The sequence below is a fragment of the Prionailurus bengalensis genome, chromosome B3 (assembly GCF_016509475.1).
Source record: "Prionailurus bengalensis isolate Pbe53 chromosome B3, Fcat_Pben_1.1_paternal_pri, whole genome shotgun sequence".
Lineage (NCBI taxonomy): Eukaryota > Metazoa > Chordata > Mammalia > Carnivora > Felidae > Prionailurus > Prionailurus bengalensis.
In genome coordinates this window covers 13,305,001-13,322,428 of record NC_057355.1, presented here as the reverse complement: position 1 = coordinate 13,322,428, position 17,428 = coordinate 13,305,001, and the positions used below count along the sequence as shown (strand labels likewise).

Sequence of the window (17,428 nt, the reverse complement as noted above, 5' to 3'; positions counted from 1 at the left end):
ACCTACGAACCATGAGATCATGACCTGAGCCAAAGTCGGACGCTTAACTGACTGAGCCGCCCAGGCTTCCCAATATGGATTTAATATAATTAGAAATATGACTTCAACAATCAGGGAAATGGGCATGTTCATGTCCTTTTATTAAAAAAAAAAAAAGAAAAGAAAAGAAAAGAAAAAAAAACATGATCTATCAGAAAGGTTTTATCAAGCTCATGCTGGGGCGCCTGGGTGGCTCAGTCGGTTGAGCGTCCAACTTTGGCTTGGGTCATGATCTCGCGGTCCGTGGGTTCAAGCCCTGCATCGGGCTCTGTGCTGACAGCCCAGAGCCTGGAGCGTGCTTTGGATTTTGTGTCTCCCTCTCTCTCTGCACCTCCCCTGCTCACGTGCTCTCTCTCTGTCTCAAAAAGAAATAAAAATATTAAAAAATAAATAAAAAGAAAAAAAGATCATGCTAAGAGTTAATTCCTGGTTAAATTAGCCAGTGAATATAAGAGTACAGGAAGTGTGTTTCTGAGTAATGATTCAGGATTTTGGAGCCAGAGGACAAGTTACAGAGAACATAGTCTGGTTTAGATTTTTTTTTTTTACATCAATTTATTTTTGAGGGACAGCGAGACAGTACAAGTGGGAAGGGGCAGAGAGAGAAAGAGACAGAATCCAAAGCAGGCTCCAGGCTCTGACCTGTCAGCACAGAGGCCGACGCGGGGCTCGAACCCACGAACCGTGAGATCACGACCTGAGCCGAAGTCGGACGCTTAACCGACTGAGCCACCCAGGCTCCCCCAGTCTGGTTTCGATTTTAATCTGACCTGAAATCATCTTTAAACTATTCAATATATATATATTTTTTTATTTAAAAGAGTTAAATTAAATCTTCTTGAACAAGCATTAGCATAGTAAATACGAGTAACTCTTTAAAAGTTGGGTGACAAAACCAAATTTTTAGTCAAAAAGATACTACATTCATTTTTTAGAAAACATTTTTTTAACCAGCATATAACAGAAGTTGGTATGTGGAACAGGGACCGAAATCTTTTTCTCACCTGGAACTCTCTTTAAAGAATTATGCTTTACTATAAACTTCCTTGATGTGACCAGTTACCAACGAATTCAATAGAAAAGTTAGTCGTAATCAATATGCATGAATAAAACTAACAGTTGGTTTAAGAAAAGGAACGGTACAGGGGCGCCTGGGTGGCTCAGTTGGTTGAGCGTCTCACTCTGGATTTCGACTCAGGTCACGCTCTCCTGGTTCGTGGGATTGAGCCCCGTGTGGGGCTCTGTGCTAACAGCATGGAGCCTGCTTGGGATTCTCTCTCTCCCTCTCCCTCTGCCCCTCCTCCTACTCCTCCTCTCTCTCTCTCTCTCTCAAAATAAATAAATAAGCATTTCAAAAAATAAAATAGAAGCTATCTTATAAAAGTAACATACATTAATTATAAGAATTGTGTAAAATTTACAAAAATGGTTTAAAAGAAGAAAACATCACGTTTATATTTATTTTTTTTTAACATCTCTAGTTTTCACTAGACAGTTGTATTTACTCGTCTTATGAAAACAGGATCTTAGTGTATTGGGTAAAATGTAGAACTTCAGAGGCAGATGTATGGACATTAAATTCTGACCTTGCCTCAGATTGGCTGAATAACTCTGGACAAGTTACAAAACTCCTCTGTTTTCAAGTTTCCTAATCTGTAAAATGGGAATGCAAAATTATCCAGATCTCAGAGGTTGTTATGAAATAATGGGCAGAAGGCAATGAAGAACAAGGACAAGGACATAGAAACTGCTTATTAAAAATTTTCAGCATCATATGGGGCGCCTGGGTGGCGCAGTCGGTTAAGCGTCCGACTTCAGCCAGGTCACGATCTCGCAGTCCGGGAGTTCGAGCCCCGCGTCAGGCTCTGGGCTGATGGCTCAGAGCCTGGAGCCTGTTTCCGAGTCTGTGTCTCCCTCTCTCTCTGCCCCTCCCCCGTTCATGCTCTGTCTATCTCTGTCCCAAAATAAATAAACGTTGAAAAAATAAAATAAAAAATAAAAAATAAAAATTTTCATCTATTTTTTTGTCTTATATTAATTTGTATATTTTTAAATCACTTGTCTCTTTTTTAAAATTTTTTTCAACGTTTATTTATTTTTGAGACAGAGAGAGACAGAGCATGAACAGGGGAGGGGCAGAGAGAGAGGGAGACACAGAATCGGAAACAGGCTCCAGGCTCTGACCTGTCAGCACAGAACCCGATGCGGGGCTCGAACCCACGGACTGCGAGATCGTGACCTGAGCCGAAGTTGGACGCTTAACTGATCAAGCCACCCAGGCGCCCCTAAATCACTTGTCTCTTAAATAAGAAAAAAAAGAAAAAAGGTATGGGAATCATTCCCTGGTGTAATAGTCAATTCTTCTACATAATTTAGGATGGTATTGCACCTTATGGATCATCTATAATTAACTTAACCAACCCTTCATCGTTAATTGCAAAGACTTTCCAATTTTTTTTTAATGTTTATTTATTTTTGAGAGACAGAGAGACAGAGTGCGAGTGGGGGAGGGGCAGAGAAAGAGGGAGACACAGAATCCGAAGCAGCTCCAGGCTCTGAGCTGTCAGCACAGAGCCCCATGAGGGGCTTGAACCCACGAACTGTGAGATCATGACCTGGGCTGAAGTCGGACGCGCAACCGACTGAGGCACCGAGGCGCCCCAGACCGTTTCCAATTTTTCACTTTAAACACCGTGATGATTTTACACATAGCCACCTTTGTGCATCCATGATGCATTCCCAAAAACAAATTCCTAGAAGTGGAACCGCTGAGTCATAGCACATACCTATTTTTTGTGGGTTTGGCCAAGTATTGTCAATTAGCCTTTCTCAGATTCTGTATTAATTTATACTCCTAGCCTCAGTGAATAAGCCTATCTCTATTTCCTTGCAACGTGGCCAACTGCAGGAATTTTTATTTAATATACAGCAATTTCAGAGGAATAAAATGTCCTCAGGTTGTTTTAATATGTGGGTGTTTTTTTTCTTTTTTTTAACAACTAATGAGCCTGAACATTTTCTTTCATATGTTTATTAACAGTGGACAGTGCTAGGGCTGTGAAGCTAGATTTAGATTCAATTCCCCCTTCTGGCATTTAGCATCTGTGTGGCCATGGGTATAAATACCTAGAATATAGATGCTCAGAGGTTGTGTATATTAAATTTTAATCCATTTTGTCTAAGTGCCTTCTACCAGGCTTGTACGAAGTGATGGTTCTGTCCCACAGCGTTTGAGAGAGTCCTTTTTCTACTCTTAAGAACCCCTGGAAATGAAAAATCTTTACCATATTTGTTAATCCCACTGCTAACCTAATTTGATCATTTACATTACTAAAACAAGGGCGATGAAGATGATTGATTATACTTGGAAGCACAGACAGTGTGCTCCTGTACTCACTATATATTCACCAAACCACTGAAATCCTCACCACAGACCTCCGAGGCAGGCAGAATTACCTTCATGTCATCTCGGAGAACATGGAGACGGAGAGGTTAAGTGCCTTGTCAAAGATCACGCAGCCAGTTAGGGGGACAAGACTGGGTGCCAACCCAGGGTGCCTATCAGCTGTTTGGATTTACACCTGTTTGAATCAACTTTTCCCCTAGACTGACCGTCCCTTCCTCATAGATGAAAAAAAACGATCGCGTTCTATGTTAGTGACATTATCCATCTGTTTCTATGCGGCAAGCAGTTTTTACTTTGTGTTTTCATTTACAATGGCAACATTTGTTTCACCATATTGACCTCCTAGGATTTGTTTTCCTTTAGCGTTCCTGGTTTTCTTACAGAAGACTTCCCCGTTTTATTAGCCGTTTTATTTACGGAGTTTATTCCAAGTATTTGACCTTTAATTCATGGTAAAATAGTTATTGTGTTCAGTGTAACACACGGATGCATTTTTCCCTGATGAGTAAGCAACTGACTTTCCCAGAATCAATTATATGGTGATCACTTCGTTTATCCCTTTCCTCAGTGACTTCATCTCTCAGGTTTATTATATATACAGTGATCTCCAATTGTTTTGTCTTTTTTCATGTCTTTTAGTACAGTTCTAGAACTTTCTCACATAGGTCTTAAGCATTATAATTGTTTTTTGTTTGTTTGTTTGTTTCCTGCTATTAAACCCTTTGGTGCTTTAAGTTTTTAAAATGTTTTCCTACTGGGTAAAGCTACTCTTTTTTTTTTTTTTTTCTTAATTTTGATCCTGGTTATACCTTTACTGACCTTTGTTTATTCCAAAATGCTACTTACTAATTTTCTTTATACTTATTTATATATAATGTGATATTATCAGATAGATACTATGGTTTCCTTCATTAAAATATAATTTTTCTTATTTTTACATTGGCTGGATCTGACGTAAAAAACTTAATGTTAATTTTGTCAGTATAGAAGTTCATTAATTCAGAATATCTCTGGTCTCTCAATAATAAGTCTGATGTTTGTGATACTTCTGATACATCAAATCAATTACTTATTTATTAAACTTTTTTTTTCATAAATCAAGAAGAGATGTTAAATTTTATCAAGTGCACCTTTGGCATCTATTGAAGTTTTTTTTTTCTCCGTTAATATATGAATAATATAAATTACACAATTATGTTTCCTAATGTGCTAAGTCTCACTGGTCTTCCATGAAAGGCGTAGGATTTCTTTTTTGCTACTGTTGTTAACTCTGTGTTTTTTTAATATCAGAATTCTTCTAGTCTCAAGGAATAAATTCACAAATTTTCCATTTTCCTTTATGTCCCTAGTACATTTCAGTAATGTAAGAATGCCAGTGCCCTTACAGTTTAAAGGAAAAAAATTGCTCTTTAAACAATATGAATCTGTTCTTTTCTTTTTTTTTTTTTAATTTTTTTTTTTAACATTTATTTATTTTTGGGACAGAGAGAGACAGAGCATGAATGGGGGAGGGGCAGAGAGAGAGGGAGACACAGAATCGGAAACAGGCTCCAGGCTCTGAGCCATCAGCCCAGAGCCTGACGCGGGGCTCGAACTCCGGGACTGCGAGATCGTGACCTGGCTGAAGTCGGACGCTTAACCGACTGCGCCACCCAGGCGCCCCGAATCTGTTACTTTCTTATTGGGAGGAGAAGACTGGAGGACACAGGGAGAAAAGAGTAGAATTCTTTGATGATTTTCTTCCCAATATTTCCATAATTAAATTGTTTCACTGTACAATGTGTTCAATACCTGATATTCAGGTTTCTCTAATTATATTTTAAACATAATTTTTCACTCTATTTTTTTGCACTTAATTTTTCCAAATGGGGAGCTGTATTATATTTATAGTAATCGGGCCGCCTGGGTGGCTCAGTCACTTGAGCATCCGATTTTGGCTCAGGCCATGATCTCGCAGTTCACGAGTTCAAGCCTCGCATCAGGCTCTGTGCTGACAGCTCGGAGCCCGGAGACTGCTTCGGATTCTGTGTCTCCCTCTCTCTCTGCCCCTCCCCTGCTCGTGCTCTGTCCTTCTCTGTCTCTTAAAAAATAAAATAAGACGGTAAAAAAAATTTAAAAACCAGCAAAACCAACCTTTAAAAAAATACTTATAGTAATCTGGGGAGATCTCACACCTCTACAACATCCAAATTCTCTCAAGATATGTCCGTATGTATATTTATTCAAGTTTTCTTCCGTACTCTTCAGTAAAATTTAGTTATGCTCTTCATAGCAATCCCTATATCTCTCGTTTCCTTAGTCTTAGTAATACATGCTTTCCTTTTTTTCATTAGGTTCGTAAGCAGCTTCTCCATTTCATTGGATTTTGAAGAAACGAACACTTGGATCTATCAAATATACTGTTTATATATTTTCTACATTACTGCTCTTTTTTCTCATCTTCCCAAACTCCTATTTAATTTTATTTATTTTAGTTTACCTTTTGTTATGATGCTTAATTGATTTTCAACCTTTGTTGTTTAATTACGAAAACATTTAAGGTAAGGATTTCCTCTGAGTAATACTTTTGGCCTTTATCCACAGTTTGTATGTAGAGTATTTCATTGCTAATTTCTAAAAAGTCTGTAACCTGTACTTTTGGTTATCTACCTTAGCTACTTGGGATTTTTTTTTTTCCCACCAAATGTTCTGATTGCTTGTTTCATTTTTGCTATTAATATATCTGCCCAACACTGTGACCACAATATCGTTTCTTTCTTTTTGGAATCTACTGAGGCAGTCGTGAGCCCACAACATGACCAATGTTTAAACACAATAAATAGGTATTTGAGCAGAATATTTATATATTTATGTGTGTGTCTCTGCATATATATTAGATTAAGCTTATTGCTTATTCCCTAAAATTTGAGAATCACTGTTTCAGGATGCCTAAAACTCATCTAAGAACTTGCTAAAAAAAAAAAAAAAAAATAGATTCCAGGGTCTCAGCCCTAGAAATTTAGTAGCTTTGGGATGGTGTGCAGGAACTTTAGCTATTAGCATTGGCTTTGTGGAACTTGGAATTTCAAACATCTGGGCCTTCAAAACACATCACATTACAGCCTTATTTATTTTTGTGTGTCTGATATTTTTAAAACTGCACAGATGATATAATCATTTTGTGTTTCTCAGTTGGCAATTTTTTTTTCTTACAGTTCAAATACTTTTTAACATACATACATACTTCTGTGGGAAATTATTCACATAACGATTCATGTCTGCCTTATGTTCATTGGTAATGAAATCGTTCGGGGACCCATAAAATCATCTCCTCTGTATGTTTCTGAGTTACCCCTTGTTTACATGTACGTGTTACACTTTTGCTCACCCACTTCTGTGTTACCGCATGTGGCCCGTCTCAAAGACGCAGTAGCTAAACTGTATGCATCTACTCATTGTAACAGGTTTTTCCATCTAAAGAAAAGTTTAACCCATTCAGCACTTACCATCACGTATAGCATGCTCAGATTTATACTTGCTATACTCTTGTTCCAAGACATCAGAGGAATCCCACAAGGCATTATTCTTTCTCCCTTAGCTTGTCCGTCCTCATCAAATACCACCCACCTTCTATACTACATAATGGTTCACGAGGATTCCAGCACATTAAAGGTATCCTTTCCTAGTTTCCGGGGGCAATAAGACAAACTTGCCTTATTTTATCTTTTGAAAACTTTATTTCAAAGGACATATCATATCAGGGTGGAGAGTTGAGTGTTTGTGTTTCAGCCATTTTAGCCCCGCTAAAATTTTCAGGCGGGCTAGACATCCATATACATTAATGTAAAGTAAAATATAAATACTATTGGGGCGCCTGGTGGCTCAGTCAGTTAAGCATCCGACTTCGGCCCAGGTCATGATCTCATGGTTCATGAGTTTGAGCCCCTACACTGACACTGCAGAGCCTGCCTGGGATTCTCCCTCTCTCTCTCTCTCTCTCTCTCCCCCTTCTCTCTCTGTTCTCCTACACTTCCACTCACTCTCTTTCTCTCTCTCTCTCAAAATTAATAAATAAACTCTAAAAAATAAATATTCTTTATCTTAACGGCCAACATTTCAGCATTAACTTGAAAAAAAATATGATTGTGTAACTGTGTCCGTTACAATCCACAAAACCCATCATAGGTGAAACAGGCAAATACTTAATTGGAAATGCAAATGAAGATGTGTATGGGCATTTATTTGGTACAAGCAATTACAGAAAATTTGTCCCATAAAGCTAATTAAGTGAAGCCGTTGCTGGTGCAGCTTGTTCTCGTGCACATGGATTCACAGAGACAGTCACGGGCTGCACAAAGCCTATGTTTCCTGATCATGAATTCCACTGCATCTGTTGGGATGGCTCGCCCAAGAGGCCTGAAATTTGTATCAAAACGTAGGACCCTCCTCAAATGACAGACGATCTTCTCTTAGATATTAGGAATTAACAATAAATAGATAGATGGTTTTCCTATTTTGCAGGAAGTGGATTTTCTAAGTCTTCCTTCCTACATGGGCCCGTTCCATTATTCTGAAATGCTACCCATAGGTCTGAAGAAAACGAAATGCTCCTGGAGGAGAAGAACCCAGCTTGATTTTCAGGACCCGATGAGAATCACTTGATTATGGATGGAAATGTTAAACAACTCTAACTGAATCGGATAACGATGAGCAGATAGTGTCTATGCTGGAAGTATTTTAAAACTCTAAAATGTGCTTTGTTTTCTAATGCATATTTACCATGTTATTGATTAGAAGATGCTTGGAATAATGTAAAAATGGGCACAGATTAGAAGTCTTCAGATTATAATCCATGCTAATGGCAATTTTCTGTTTTTAATGAGTAAAAAGTTTTCCCTATCTATATAGCCATCCAAAAAGCAACTATCTGATTTGAGGACCTGAACAAAAATGAAAAATATGGAAGAGTGACCCGCTGGCCTGGATTCTGTGTATCTAAACATCTGTACATGATTTGCACAATTCTGCCACCATTAGCAGATATACTGATGTTAGAACGTGGGGTTTTTTTAAATGAGCCCATAGTCAGTCGGCCCATTCACCCTGATTCAAAGAAACCGTGACTTCAGAACAGGCTTTTTATTTAACAGGTTGAAATGCACTTAGCACATTATCGACACCAGCCTCCTTGTAAGGCCAGCTCAAACGCCCCACTTCCTAAAGTCTTCCTAAACTTAAGTCCATCCCTCCCGCTCTGCGTTTTCTTTTCCTTCTTTTCAGCACTTCGTGTTTCAGGGCTTGTGTGAGCACAGAGGTCAACCCGGTGGCTGCCAGAGGGGGGGGCGTGGGGGATGGGCAACATGGGTAAAGGGGAGCGTGAGGTCGCGGCTTCCAGGGGTAGAACCAGGAAGTCCTGGGGATGAAGGGTACGGCATAGGGAATACAGCCAATGCTATTGTGATAGCATTGTACGGTGACGGAGGGTGGCATCCCATACAGGCTGGTCGCATCACCACCCTGCACACTAATACAACATTCTGTGCCAAATATACCTCGATAAAGAAAAAAAGGTGTTTGGGGTCGTGTGCATTCATTCCACAGGCATCAGCCAAGATGGGCCAGTCTTCAACTCTGCGTCTCACCCGTCCACACCCTATGGCACCGAGACCAGTGGCTGCACAAAACACATCCTGGTCATTGCTTTCGGCATGATGTCTACGTAACAGGTACGCACTATGGAAGTATAACTTCCTCTCAGGACCCCAGGCTCTGACATCAGACTGCCTCATTCAAATCCAGCCCCGACTAATTACCAGCCACAGGATCCTTCCCGTACCTCCGTTTCCTCATTTGTCCATAGCAGTAATAATAATGATGATAATAATAATAATAATAATCAAGCCTGCCACATGAGGCTTTCAGAGAATTAATGATTTAATGTATTATAAATGCACAGCCCAAGACGTGTTAATTAAGCATTATTCAGTAGATATTAAATAAAGGGAAAAACACAGATCTAAATAAATGTTAAAATACATTCTCTGGGGCGCCTGGGTGGCTCAGTTGGTTGAGCGTCCGACTTCGGCTCAGGTCATAATCTCACGGTTCGCGGGTTCGAGCCCCGCATCGGGGTCTGTGCTGACAGCTCAGAGCCTGGAGCCTGCTTTAGATTCTGTGTGTCCCTCTCTCTCTCTCTCTCTGTCCCCCCTCCCCCCACTCAGGCTCTGTCTCTCTCTCTCTCTCAAAAATAAATAAACATATATATTATATATATATATATATACACACACACATATATACAATATATATGTATATACATATATAATATATATATATATATTCTCCAAAACACAAGTTAGAATTACTCAAAAACTGAATGTTTGCTGAATTAATGAACAACTTAAAATTTGCCTGTTACAGATACTGAGGGTTATGGCATTTTTTTCTATCATATCTACCTCTACAGTTTAGGTAGAGCATGAATTTGTTTGGAGAGCGCATGGAACAGGTGGGCCACCGCATATCAGGAGGAGCCAAAACAGATCCACCGTAAGATCTGATCACTTGCCCGATTCGTCAGTCAGACAATCGGAAATGAGTCTGAACTGAAACAGCCACTCCGAAGGGCAGCTTCTGAAACGTGTTCAACTCAACGCTCCCGGGCCCTGAAGTCCCTCATGAGAACGTGGCCCAGGCCACACTGCCTTTACACTTTACGTGGCAGAGAACTGTCAGATCTGGGCTTATTTCTCGGGGTGCCAGAGTCCTTTAATATCAGAATTAGAGAGTGTAAACCACAGCAAGCACCCCCCCCCCCCCCCGGCTTGAACCTTCCCTGTGGTTTCCCATCGACACTAGGAAAGAGCCAAAGCCCTTCAAACTTTTAGACTGTCAGAGTCTTACCCCTTTCCCGCGGCACTGCCTTAGAGCCTTTGGATTTGGAAGATTTCCTGCCTGGAAGAGTTCCCCCAGATATTCACACAGCTTTCTTTCTCACCTCCTTAAAGTTCTCATTCAAATGTCCCCCCCGAAGCGAGGCCCTCCCTGGTCGGTCCATGGAAAACTGTGCCCCTTCCCCGAACATATCCTCGGAACGTATCCTGCTTTGCTTTCTACATGGCACCTTTTAACCACCTAACACGTTGTCTTGCCTTTTGCTCATTTGTTTGTTCTGTTTATGGACTCCTGCAACCAAATACAAGTTCCGGGGGAGAAGATACCTTCACTGCGGTCCTTCTTAGAGCATTGCCACCTGACACAATGCCTGGCACAAGCTGAACATTTGATAACTATCCCTCAAACAAATGAATAGACCGTGGGCAGCTTATCGGCAACCAGAAAAAAATTAAGAGGGTGAGGGGGCTCCTTGCATTTAAACAAAGTCTTTCATAAATCACTCTACTTTGCATCTTGAAGGATGCAGTTTGAAAACTGCATTAAGTTAGGTCAGTGGTTCTCTTTGCCCCTCTTCGGAACAGTTGGCAATGTCTGTAGACATCTTTGATTGTCACAACAGTGAGGAGTGGATGGGTGCTCCTGGCATCTAGGGGGTAGAGGTCAGGGATTCTACAATGCACAGGACAGCCCCCTGCAACAGACCACGACCCATCCCAAAATGTCAATGGCACTTAAGGCTGAGAAACCGCAAACCTGATTTAGGCAGAGGTAACTTCTTAGATCTAACCCAACGGCATGGAGACACTGTACATTACAAGGGAGGACGGGAGGGAAGAAAGTGGGTCAATTTGTTGGTATCAGAGAACGACCAATGACACAAAACTTTCACGTGTAAAATAGAGGGAGGTTAAAAATGACACCATGTAGTGTTTACCCAGCAAGGAATGACACATGTTACTGTGGATTTATCTCTAAAAACAAGAAAAGAGGGGTGCCCGGGTGGCTCACTCAGTTAAGCGTCCGGCTTCGCTCAGGTCATGATCTCGTGATTCGTAGGTTCGCGTCGGGCTCTGTGCTGACAGCTCAGAGCTGGGAGCCTGCTTCATATTCTGTGTCTCCCTCTCTCTCTGCCCCTCCCCCTGCTTGTACTCTCTCTCTCTCAAAAATAAATAAACATTAAAAAAATAAAAATAAATAAAAAACAAGAAAAGAAACGTCTCTGTCCTGCCCAAAATAATTGAGAAGAAAAGGAACTGAATTGTAAAGAAGGGTCTCTGATTCCTGTCCCTTTAGGTCCCTCTAAAATTGGGTCCTAAGCTTTCGTTACATGTATTCCTTCAGGAGTAACTGACAAAGTTGTAATAAAAAGAGAGAAAAGTTCCAAATTGCCCTCTCGTCCCTGAGAGTCAGTGTGTTCTACTACTGATGGGTCTGAGCATTTGGCAGGAGCCAAATCTACAAGAGGACAGCGGCTTCACCCCTTTTCCTAGAGGAACACTGGGGAGAAGAGAATTTGGCGAGAAATTAACCAGGCGCTCAACACCAGGTAAATTAACCAGAAAAGATACTGAGGGATGCAGCGTTCCTTCCCCCTGTAGGCATCATGGGAGCTAGTCTAATATCACGGTTAAAGACCTCTCCTCCTAAAAAATGCACTAACAGTTTGAAGAAATAAGTCTTCGGGAAGAAATAAATAAGGCCTTAATGGACTAATAAGACCATAACATCTCTATAAGAAAACATATTTATGGTTGGATGAAAAACTAAAATTCTCTCTTCTAGAAGAATACATTTGGTATAAACATTAATGTCCAATTAATAGGTAAAGTCAGATGCAGTCTTTGCACAGCTTCCCTCCTTTGTCCACGTAAAGGCATTATTTGGTGCTTTCTCCTCTGACTTCTTTAGGGTATTTTTTCATTCATCTCTTTGCTTATTCTGTTATGTTGCCTTTTAACTGGAATGGCACTTTTTCCAAAAGAAGCTCTCTACTTTCTTCCGCAAAGCATCTTTTGAGACTGAAAGCAAACCTAACTACTATGAAGGCAAAGAGAACTTTTGAGAAAATGGTCTTCAGTAGAGCTGAGAACCACTTGGCAGTTACCAGCAACTAATCTTTGAAGAAATGGGCAGTGAGGAGGTAATATAGAAATACGTGTATGTTTTTCATTAACGAATGGAAAATCAGTCACGGATCTGTATTCCCAGAAACCAAACAGAAACTCCCGCCTTAGGACGGAAAGACTGAGAACAAATTGGAAGACTAGTCGAAAGGTTTTTGTCGGTCAAAGCAATATTTGACTGACACAGAGAAGATTATGTTAGTTTATATCTGAAACTACTGAAAATACTGGAAAAGGATGAGGAATAAAATAGTTGTTTCCTCCTATAGCAGAGGGGATCCCCCCCCCTCAGACTGACAAAGATAAAACAACCCTAGACCATAGAAACCTGTCAACCGTAAAATGACTTACGAACTGTATATTAACAACGGTAACTTACAGACAGCAAGGGAATGGCAACTTTTCCAAGAAAATCAGGAGGTTTATCTCCATCTTCGTCAAACACTGTCACTTCCAAAACATCGTGGATATCTTTAATAGGACTGAAACAAGAAATGTACCACCTATTATATACAAAAACACATAAGTGGAGTCTGTTCCATGAAGATCTGAACACACGGTTTCACTAATTAAGCCTGTATGCCCTTAGAGTATAAAACTACCATTTAATTAAATTCCAAAAATTAAATCAAACTGAACTCTATTCCCAAACCTTCCATCATGGAAGATTCAGACATCCCTGTGAAAAAAAAAAAAAGTCAACTTTTTTACTCTGACATTTTCCATGCATATGTGCACTCGAGGGTAGGACTATTAAAGAAACAGGAGGATAAAGAATCAGAGACAGAATGAGGAGAGTAAAAGGACAGTGATTTCAAAGTAGCTTCCAAATAGGCAATAAGACTGTCTTTAAATTAATGAAGAAAAAAGTAAATTAATGAAGAATTCCCTTAAAAAAAAAAAAGGGCGGTGAAAATCACTTTTGCTGAGATTTACAGAAAATTTCCTAGTGTTGAAACGCAAAATACTAAAAATCCCATGCATATTTAGAAACATTTTTTACGTTGACCAGAAACCAGACATCACCCCTGATGAAAAATGGAGCCATGGTCAATAGCAATGTGTTGAGCAAACAAGAAAATCTTTCGTATGACAATGTGCAAACTGGCTTAGGAGAGTTAATCCACTTTTCACAGATCCTTGGGAACTTTCACTAATGTTTTATAGTTTTCAGAGTACAGATCTTTCACCTCTTTAGTTTATTCCTAGGTATTTTATGATTTTTGGTATAATTATAAATGGGATTGTCTTATTAATTTCTGTTTCTGCTGCTCCATTATTAGCGTATAGAAATGCAACAGATTTCTGTATATTGATTTTTATCTTACAACCTTACTAAATTCATGTATCACTTCCAGTAGGTTTTTGGTAGAATCTTTAGGGTTTTCTATAGAGAGTATCATGTCATCTGCAAATAGTGAACGTTTTACTTCCTGCTTACTAATTTGGATGCCTTTTATTTCTTTTTCTTGTCTGATTGCTGTGGCTAGGACTTCCAGGAAGATGTTAAATAAAAGCGGTGAGACAGGACATCCTTGTTTTATTCTTGACCTTAGGGGAAAGCTCTTTTTTCCTATTAAGTATGATGCTGTGAGTAAACCTACTTCATTGAGGATTTTTATCATGAATGGATGTTGTACCTTGTCAAATGCTTTTTCTGCATCTATTGAAATAACCGTATGGTTTTTATCCTCTTATTTATGTGATATAGCATGTTAACTGATTTGTAAATATTGAGCCATCCTTGCATCCTAGGAATAAACCGCACTTGATTGTGGTGAGTGGTTTTTTTTAAATGTATTGTTGGATTCTGCCTGCTAATATATTATTGAGGATTTTTGCATCTATGTTCATCAGAGGTATTAGCTTATAGTTAGTTCTCTTTTTCTGTGGTGTCTTTATCTGGTCTTGGAATCAGGGTAATGTTGGTCTCATAGAATGAATTTAGGAGTTTTCCTTCTCTCCTATTTTTTGCAAAAGTTTGAAAAAAATGGGTGTTAACTCTTCTTTAATTGTTTGGTAGGATTTACCTGTGCAACCACCTGGTATCAGACTTTTTTGTATGTTGGGAGTTTGTTGATTGTGAATTCAGTTTCGACCCTTGGGAACTTTCTACTTGGAAATCATCAACTCCATTCAAACGGTATTCTTTCGGTTATAAGCCCAACATTTCTTCAGTATTGTAAGGGCAGTGAACTATCATTTGACCCCAATTCAACAGGTGCTTCCCCTTGAAGCCCAGGCACCTCAGAATCTAAAGCAAACCAAGAAATAAATCCATCTTTCTAAATGCCTGAATTTGAAAGAGTAGACAGGGCATCCCTGTGGAGCAGGGGTCATTCAGACAAACTGGAATTCAAGGAGACTTTGGGACTCTTTGAGAAATCACAGAAAACTTGTATTTTCAAAAAGACTCTGGCATAATACAAGTCTTTAGGCCTTATAATAATGTTGTCACACATAAACTTGAATTTAAGGCAGATCTACATGTGTAATTTGCTTTAACTCAGGAATGAATTTGTCTGGATATATGGAAGCTTCCACCTACTAACAGATTAATTGAGTTACTGAAAGATCTACCTTACAAATGTCTCCTATAACACTCCCTTGCAGTTCCAAATGGCCTTATCTATTATTAACACTCTGTAAAATGAAAGGATAAAAGGTATTTAGAAGGAAAAAAATAATAAGATTCATCCTTCGCTCATAAAAATGGACAGAACGTTCCACTCAGGAGCCCCAGCCTGCCCCAAACATATCACGGCTAACTGGTCTCTAAGTTAAAACTGCTCCTTGATATTCTGGAGGCTAAAGCACTTACAATGTAAAAACTTTGTTCCACTCAGGGTTGAGGTTTTTGTAAATGGTGTGTGTCTGAAGTCGGTCATTGCCTAACTCCAACAAGCAAAAAGGATCGCTCTTCCCTGGAAAGAGAACACAAGACATTGGTCAAGGCCAAGAATTCTCCTTGGTCAGAGATAAATGAATCGCACAAGTAACAGAGGACAAGTGAATAAAAGTCATGCACTTTATACCAGTAAGACTGCTCGCTGAAAGGGCAAAAGTGAGCATCTCTTTCCAGCATGTCTTGTGTGGGAATTCAGGACACCGACAGAATCTACACACGCCGGAAGAGGAGAACCTAATAGACAGGGACTCATATGCAACCCAGATGCAGGACTGACATCCAGTGGCCACACAGGTCACATAGGAGCAGGTGTCAATCTGGCAGGTGAGGGAGTCCAGTTTTGTGTTTTGTTTTAAAACAGAAGCTCTTCTCGACTCAAGGAGAATGTAGGCAGCAAACAGAGAGGAGCTTCTGTTTTACAGGTGCCTGGGTGGCTCAGTCGGTTGAGCATCCGACATCGGCTAGAGTCATGATCTCATGGTTCATGAGTGCGAGCCCCACAGTGGGCTCACCGCTGTCAGCGCAGAGCCTGCTTTGGATCCTCTGTCTCCCTCTCTCTGTCCCTCCCCCATTAAGGCTCTCTCAAAAATAAATACACATTTAAAATATAGATAGATAGATAGATAGATAGATAGATAGTAATAGATAATTACCTATAGATAGATAAGATAGCTGAAAGCCTAGGATAACCTATAGGCTTTTAATGATCGTGAGAGAAGGGAGAAAAAGTATAAACAGGGCTATTTAGGAGGTAAAACTTCTCTGCGGGGAGTGGCCAAGAACACTTATGATCTTATACATTTAGTACATTATGAGAACACATATGCTGCATTTTTGCTGCTCGAAAACATGCGAAAGAATTCCATAAAGCAAGTTCAAAGTTTTTATCTTAAAAGGAATGAAGCCTGACCCTTACTTCTCTCATCTCACCTCTTCTTTTGCCACCCCACCTCACATATCCTCCAAAAGACAATATAAATAAACAAATAAAAGGTTAGAAAATCCCAAATCCAAAGCTGAACCCAGAAAGCTACTGTCAAAGGAAAGAAAGAAAGAAAGAAAGAAAGAAAGAAAGAAAGAAAGAAAGAAGAAAAGAAATGCTCTCCCCTTTTGTTAGGTTTGGCAGAGGGATCTAGAATCGGAACTGTCAGGGACAGAATGGATGGCTCTATAATGTCCATACAACATGAACACATCGCCGGCCTCTGCAGCAGTGACACTCTACAAAGCGGTGCGTGCTAAATTAATTGGGGGCATAAGAACAGATGCTCTCCAACAAATGGTCGAGGAATACCAGGCCAGGGTCTAATGCAGAGAGTACTCAGGCCTCTTGACCTACTGGCCTACCATTTAGGTCACTGAACCTACATCTAATTAACTTAATAACCAGGAGCTCTGAGGTACTGTGCATCATGTGAAGGAGTCTGCATGAATATTATATTAAAAAAAAAAAAAAAAGAAGATGCATGCTAAAAGTCATTATTAAACAGGAGATTCCATTCAACGGACTAGTGGTCTGGACACTTGGATGCCTGGCCAAAGCTTCTAAGTCAATGCCATGATCTCAGTGGCCAGTAGACAATGGCCAAGCCATGGAGACATAAACGGATGAGTCGGGGTTGTCAATTATAACATGGAAACGGCCCCTGTCTAAATTTAACAGAGAAGGAATTGACTAAACTAATATTAGCTCTCAGAATCACCACAAAGATGGGAAAATTGGGGCTTGAAAATCACTAGAAACCAAAGGGTGTTTCGACATACTCAGGCACAAGACCCTCAGTCAGTATCTCACCCCAGGAAAAGTCTGGTGGGGCCTCCGCTTCCCGGGAAAACTAGCTTCCCAGATGCTCCTATTACCGGCCCCTGGTGTGGCTGCCTCTAATACGAATTCTCTACTCCTGCTCCTTTGTGGCACTTGACACAAGAAGTGCTTTCTGATTCGGAGGAAGCATCAGATTGCTCCCGCGTAGCCAAGTACCGGGGTCCTAAATGCCAGAGCTCAGAAAAGAGGTGATGGCTTTTCACTTCCTGTCAACGCAAGGAGGCTCTGACCTCTTCTCCCAAACGTGCCCT

The 17,428-nt window shown here is 40.1% G+C and overlaps 1 protein-coding gene across 2 annotated transcripts in view; it reads right to left on the bottom strand.

Moving 5' to 3' along the window:
• Window positions 1-17,428, bottom strand: part of MCTP2 (multiple C2 and transmembrane domain containing 2) — a 240,030-nt gene that overhangs the window by 81,190 nt on the left and 141,412 nt on the right. For both annotated transcript variants that reach the window (XM_043554770.1, XM_043554771.1), the window contains 2 exons: window positions 15,266-15,368; window positions 12,824-12,926 (listed from right to left, as the gene is read on the bottom strand). In XM_043554770.1, the coding sequence (XP_043410705.1) occupies window positions 12,824-12,926; window positions 15,266-15,368 (206 nt within the window). The remainder of the gene's footprint in view (window positions 1-12,823; window positions 12,927-15,265; window positions 15,369-17,428) is intronic.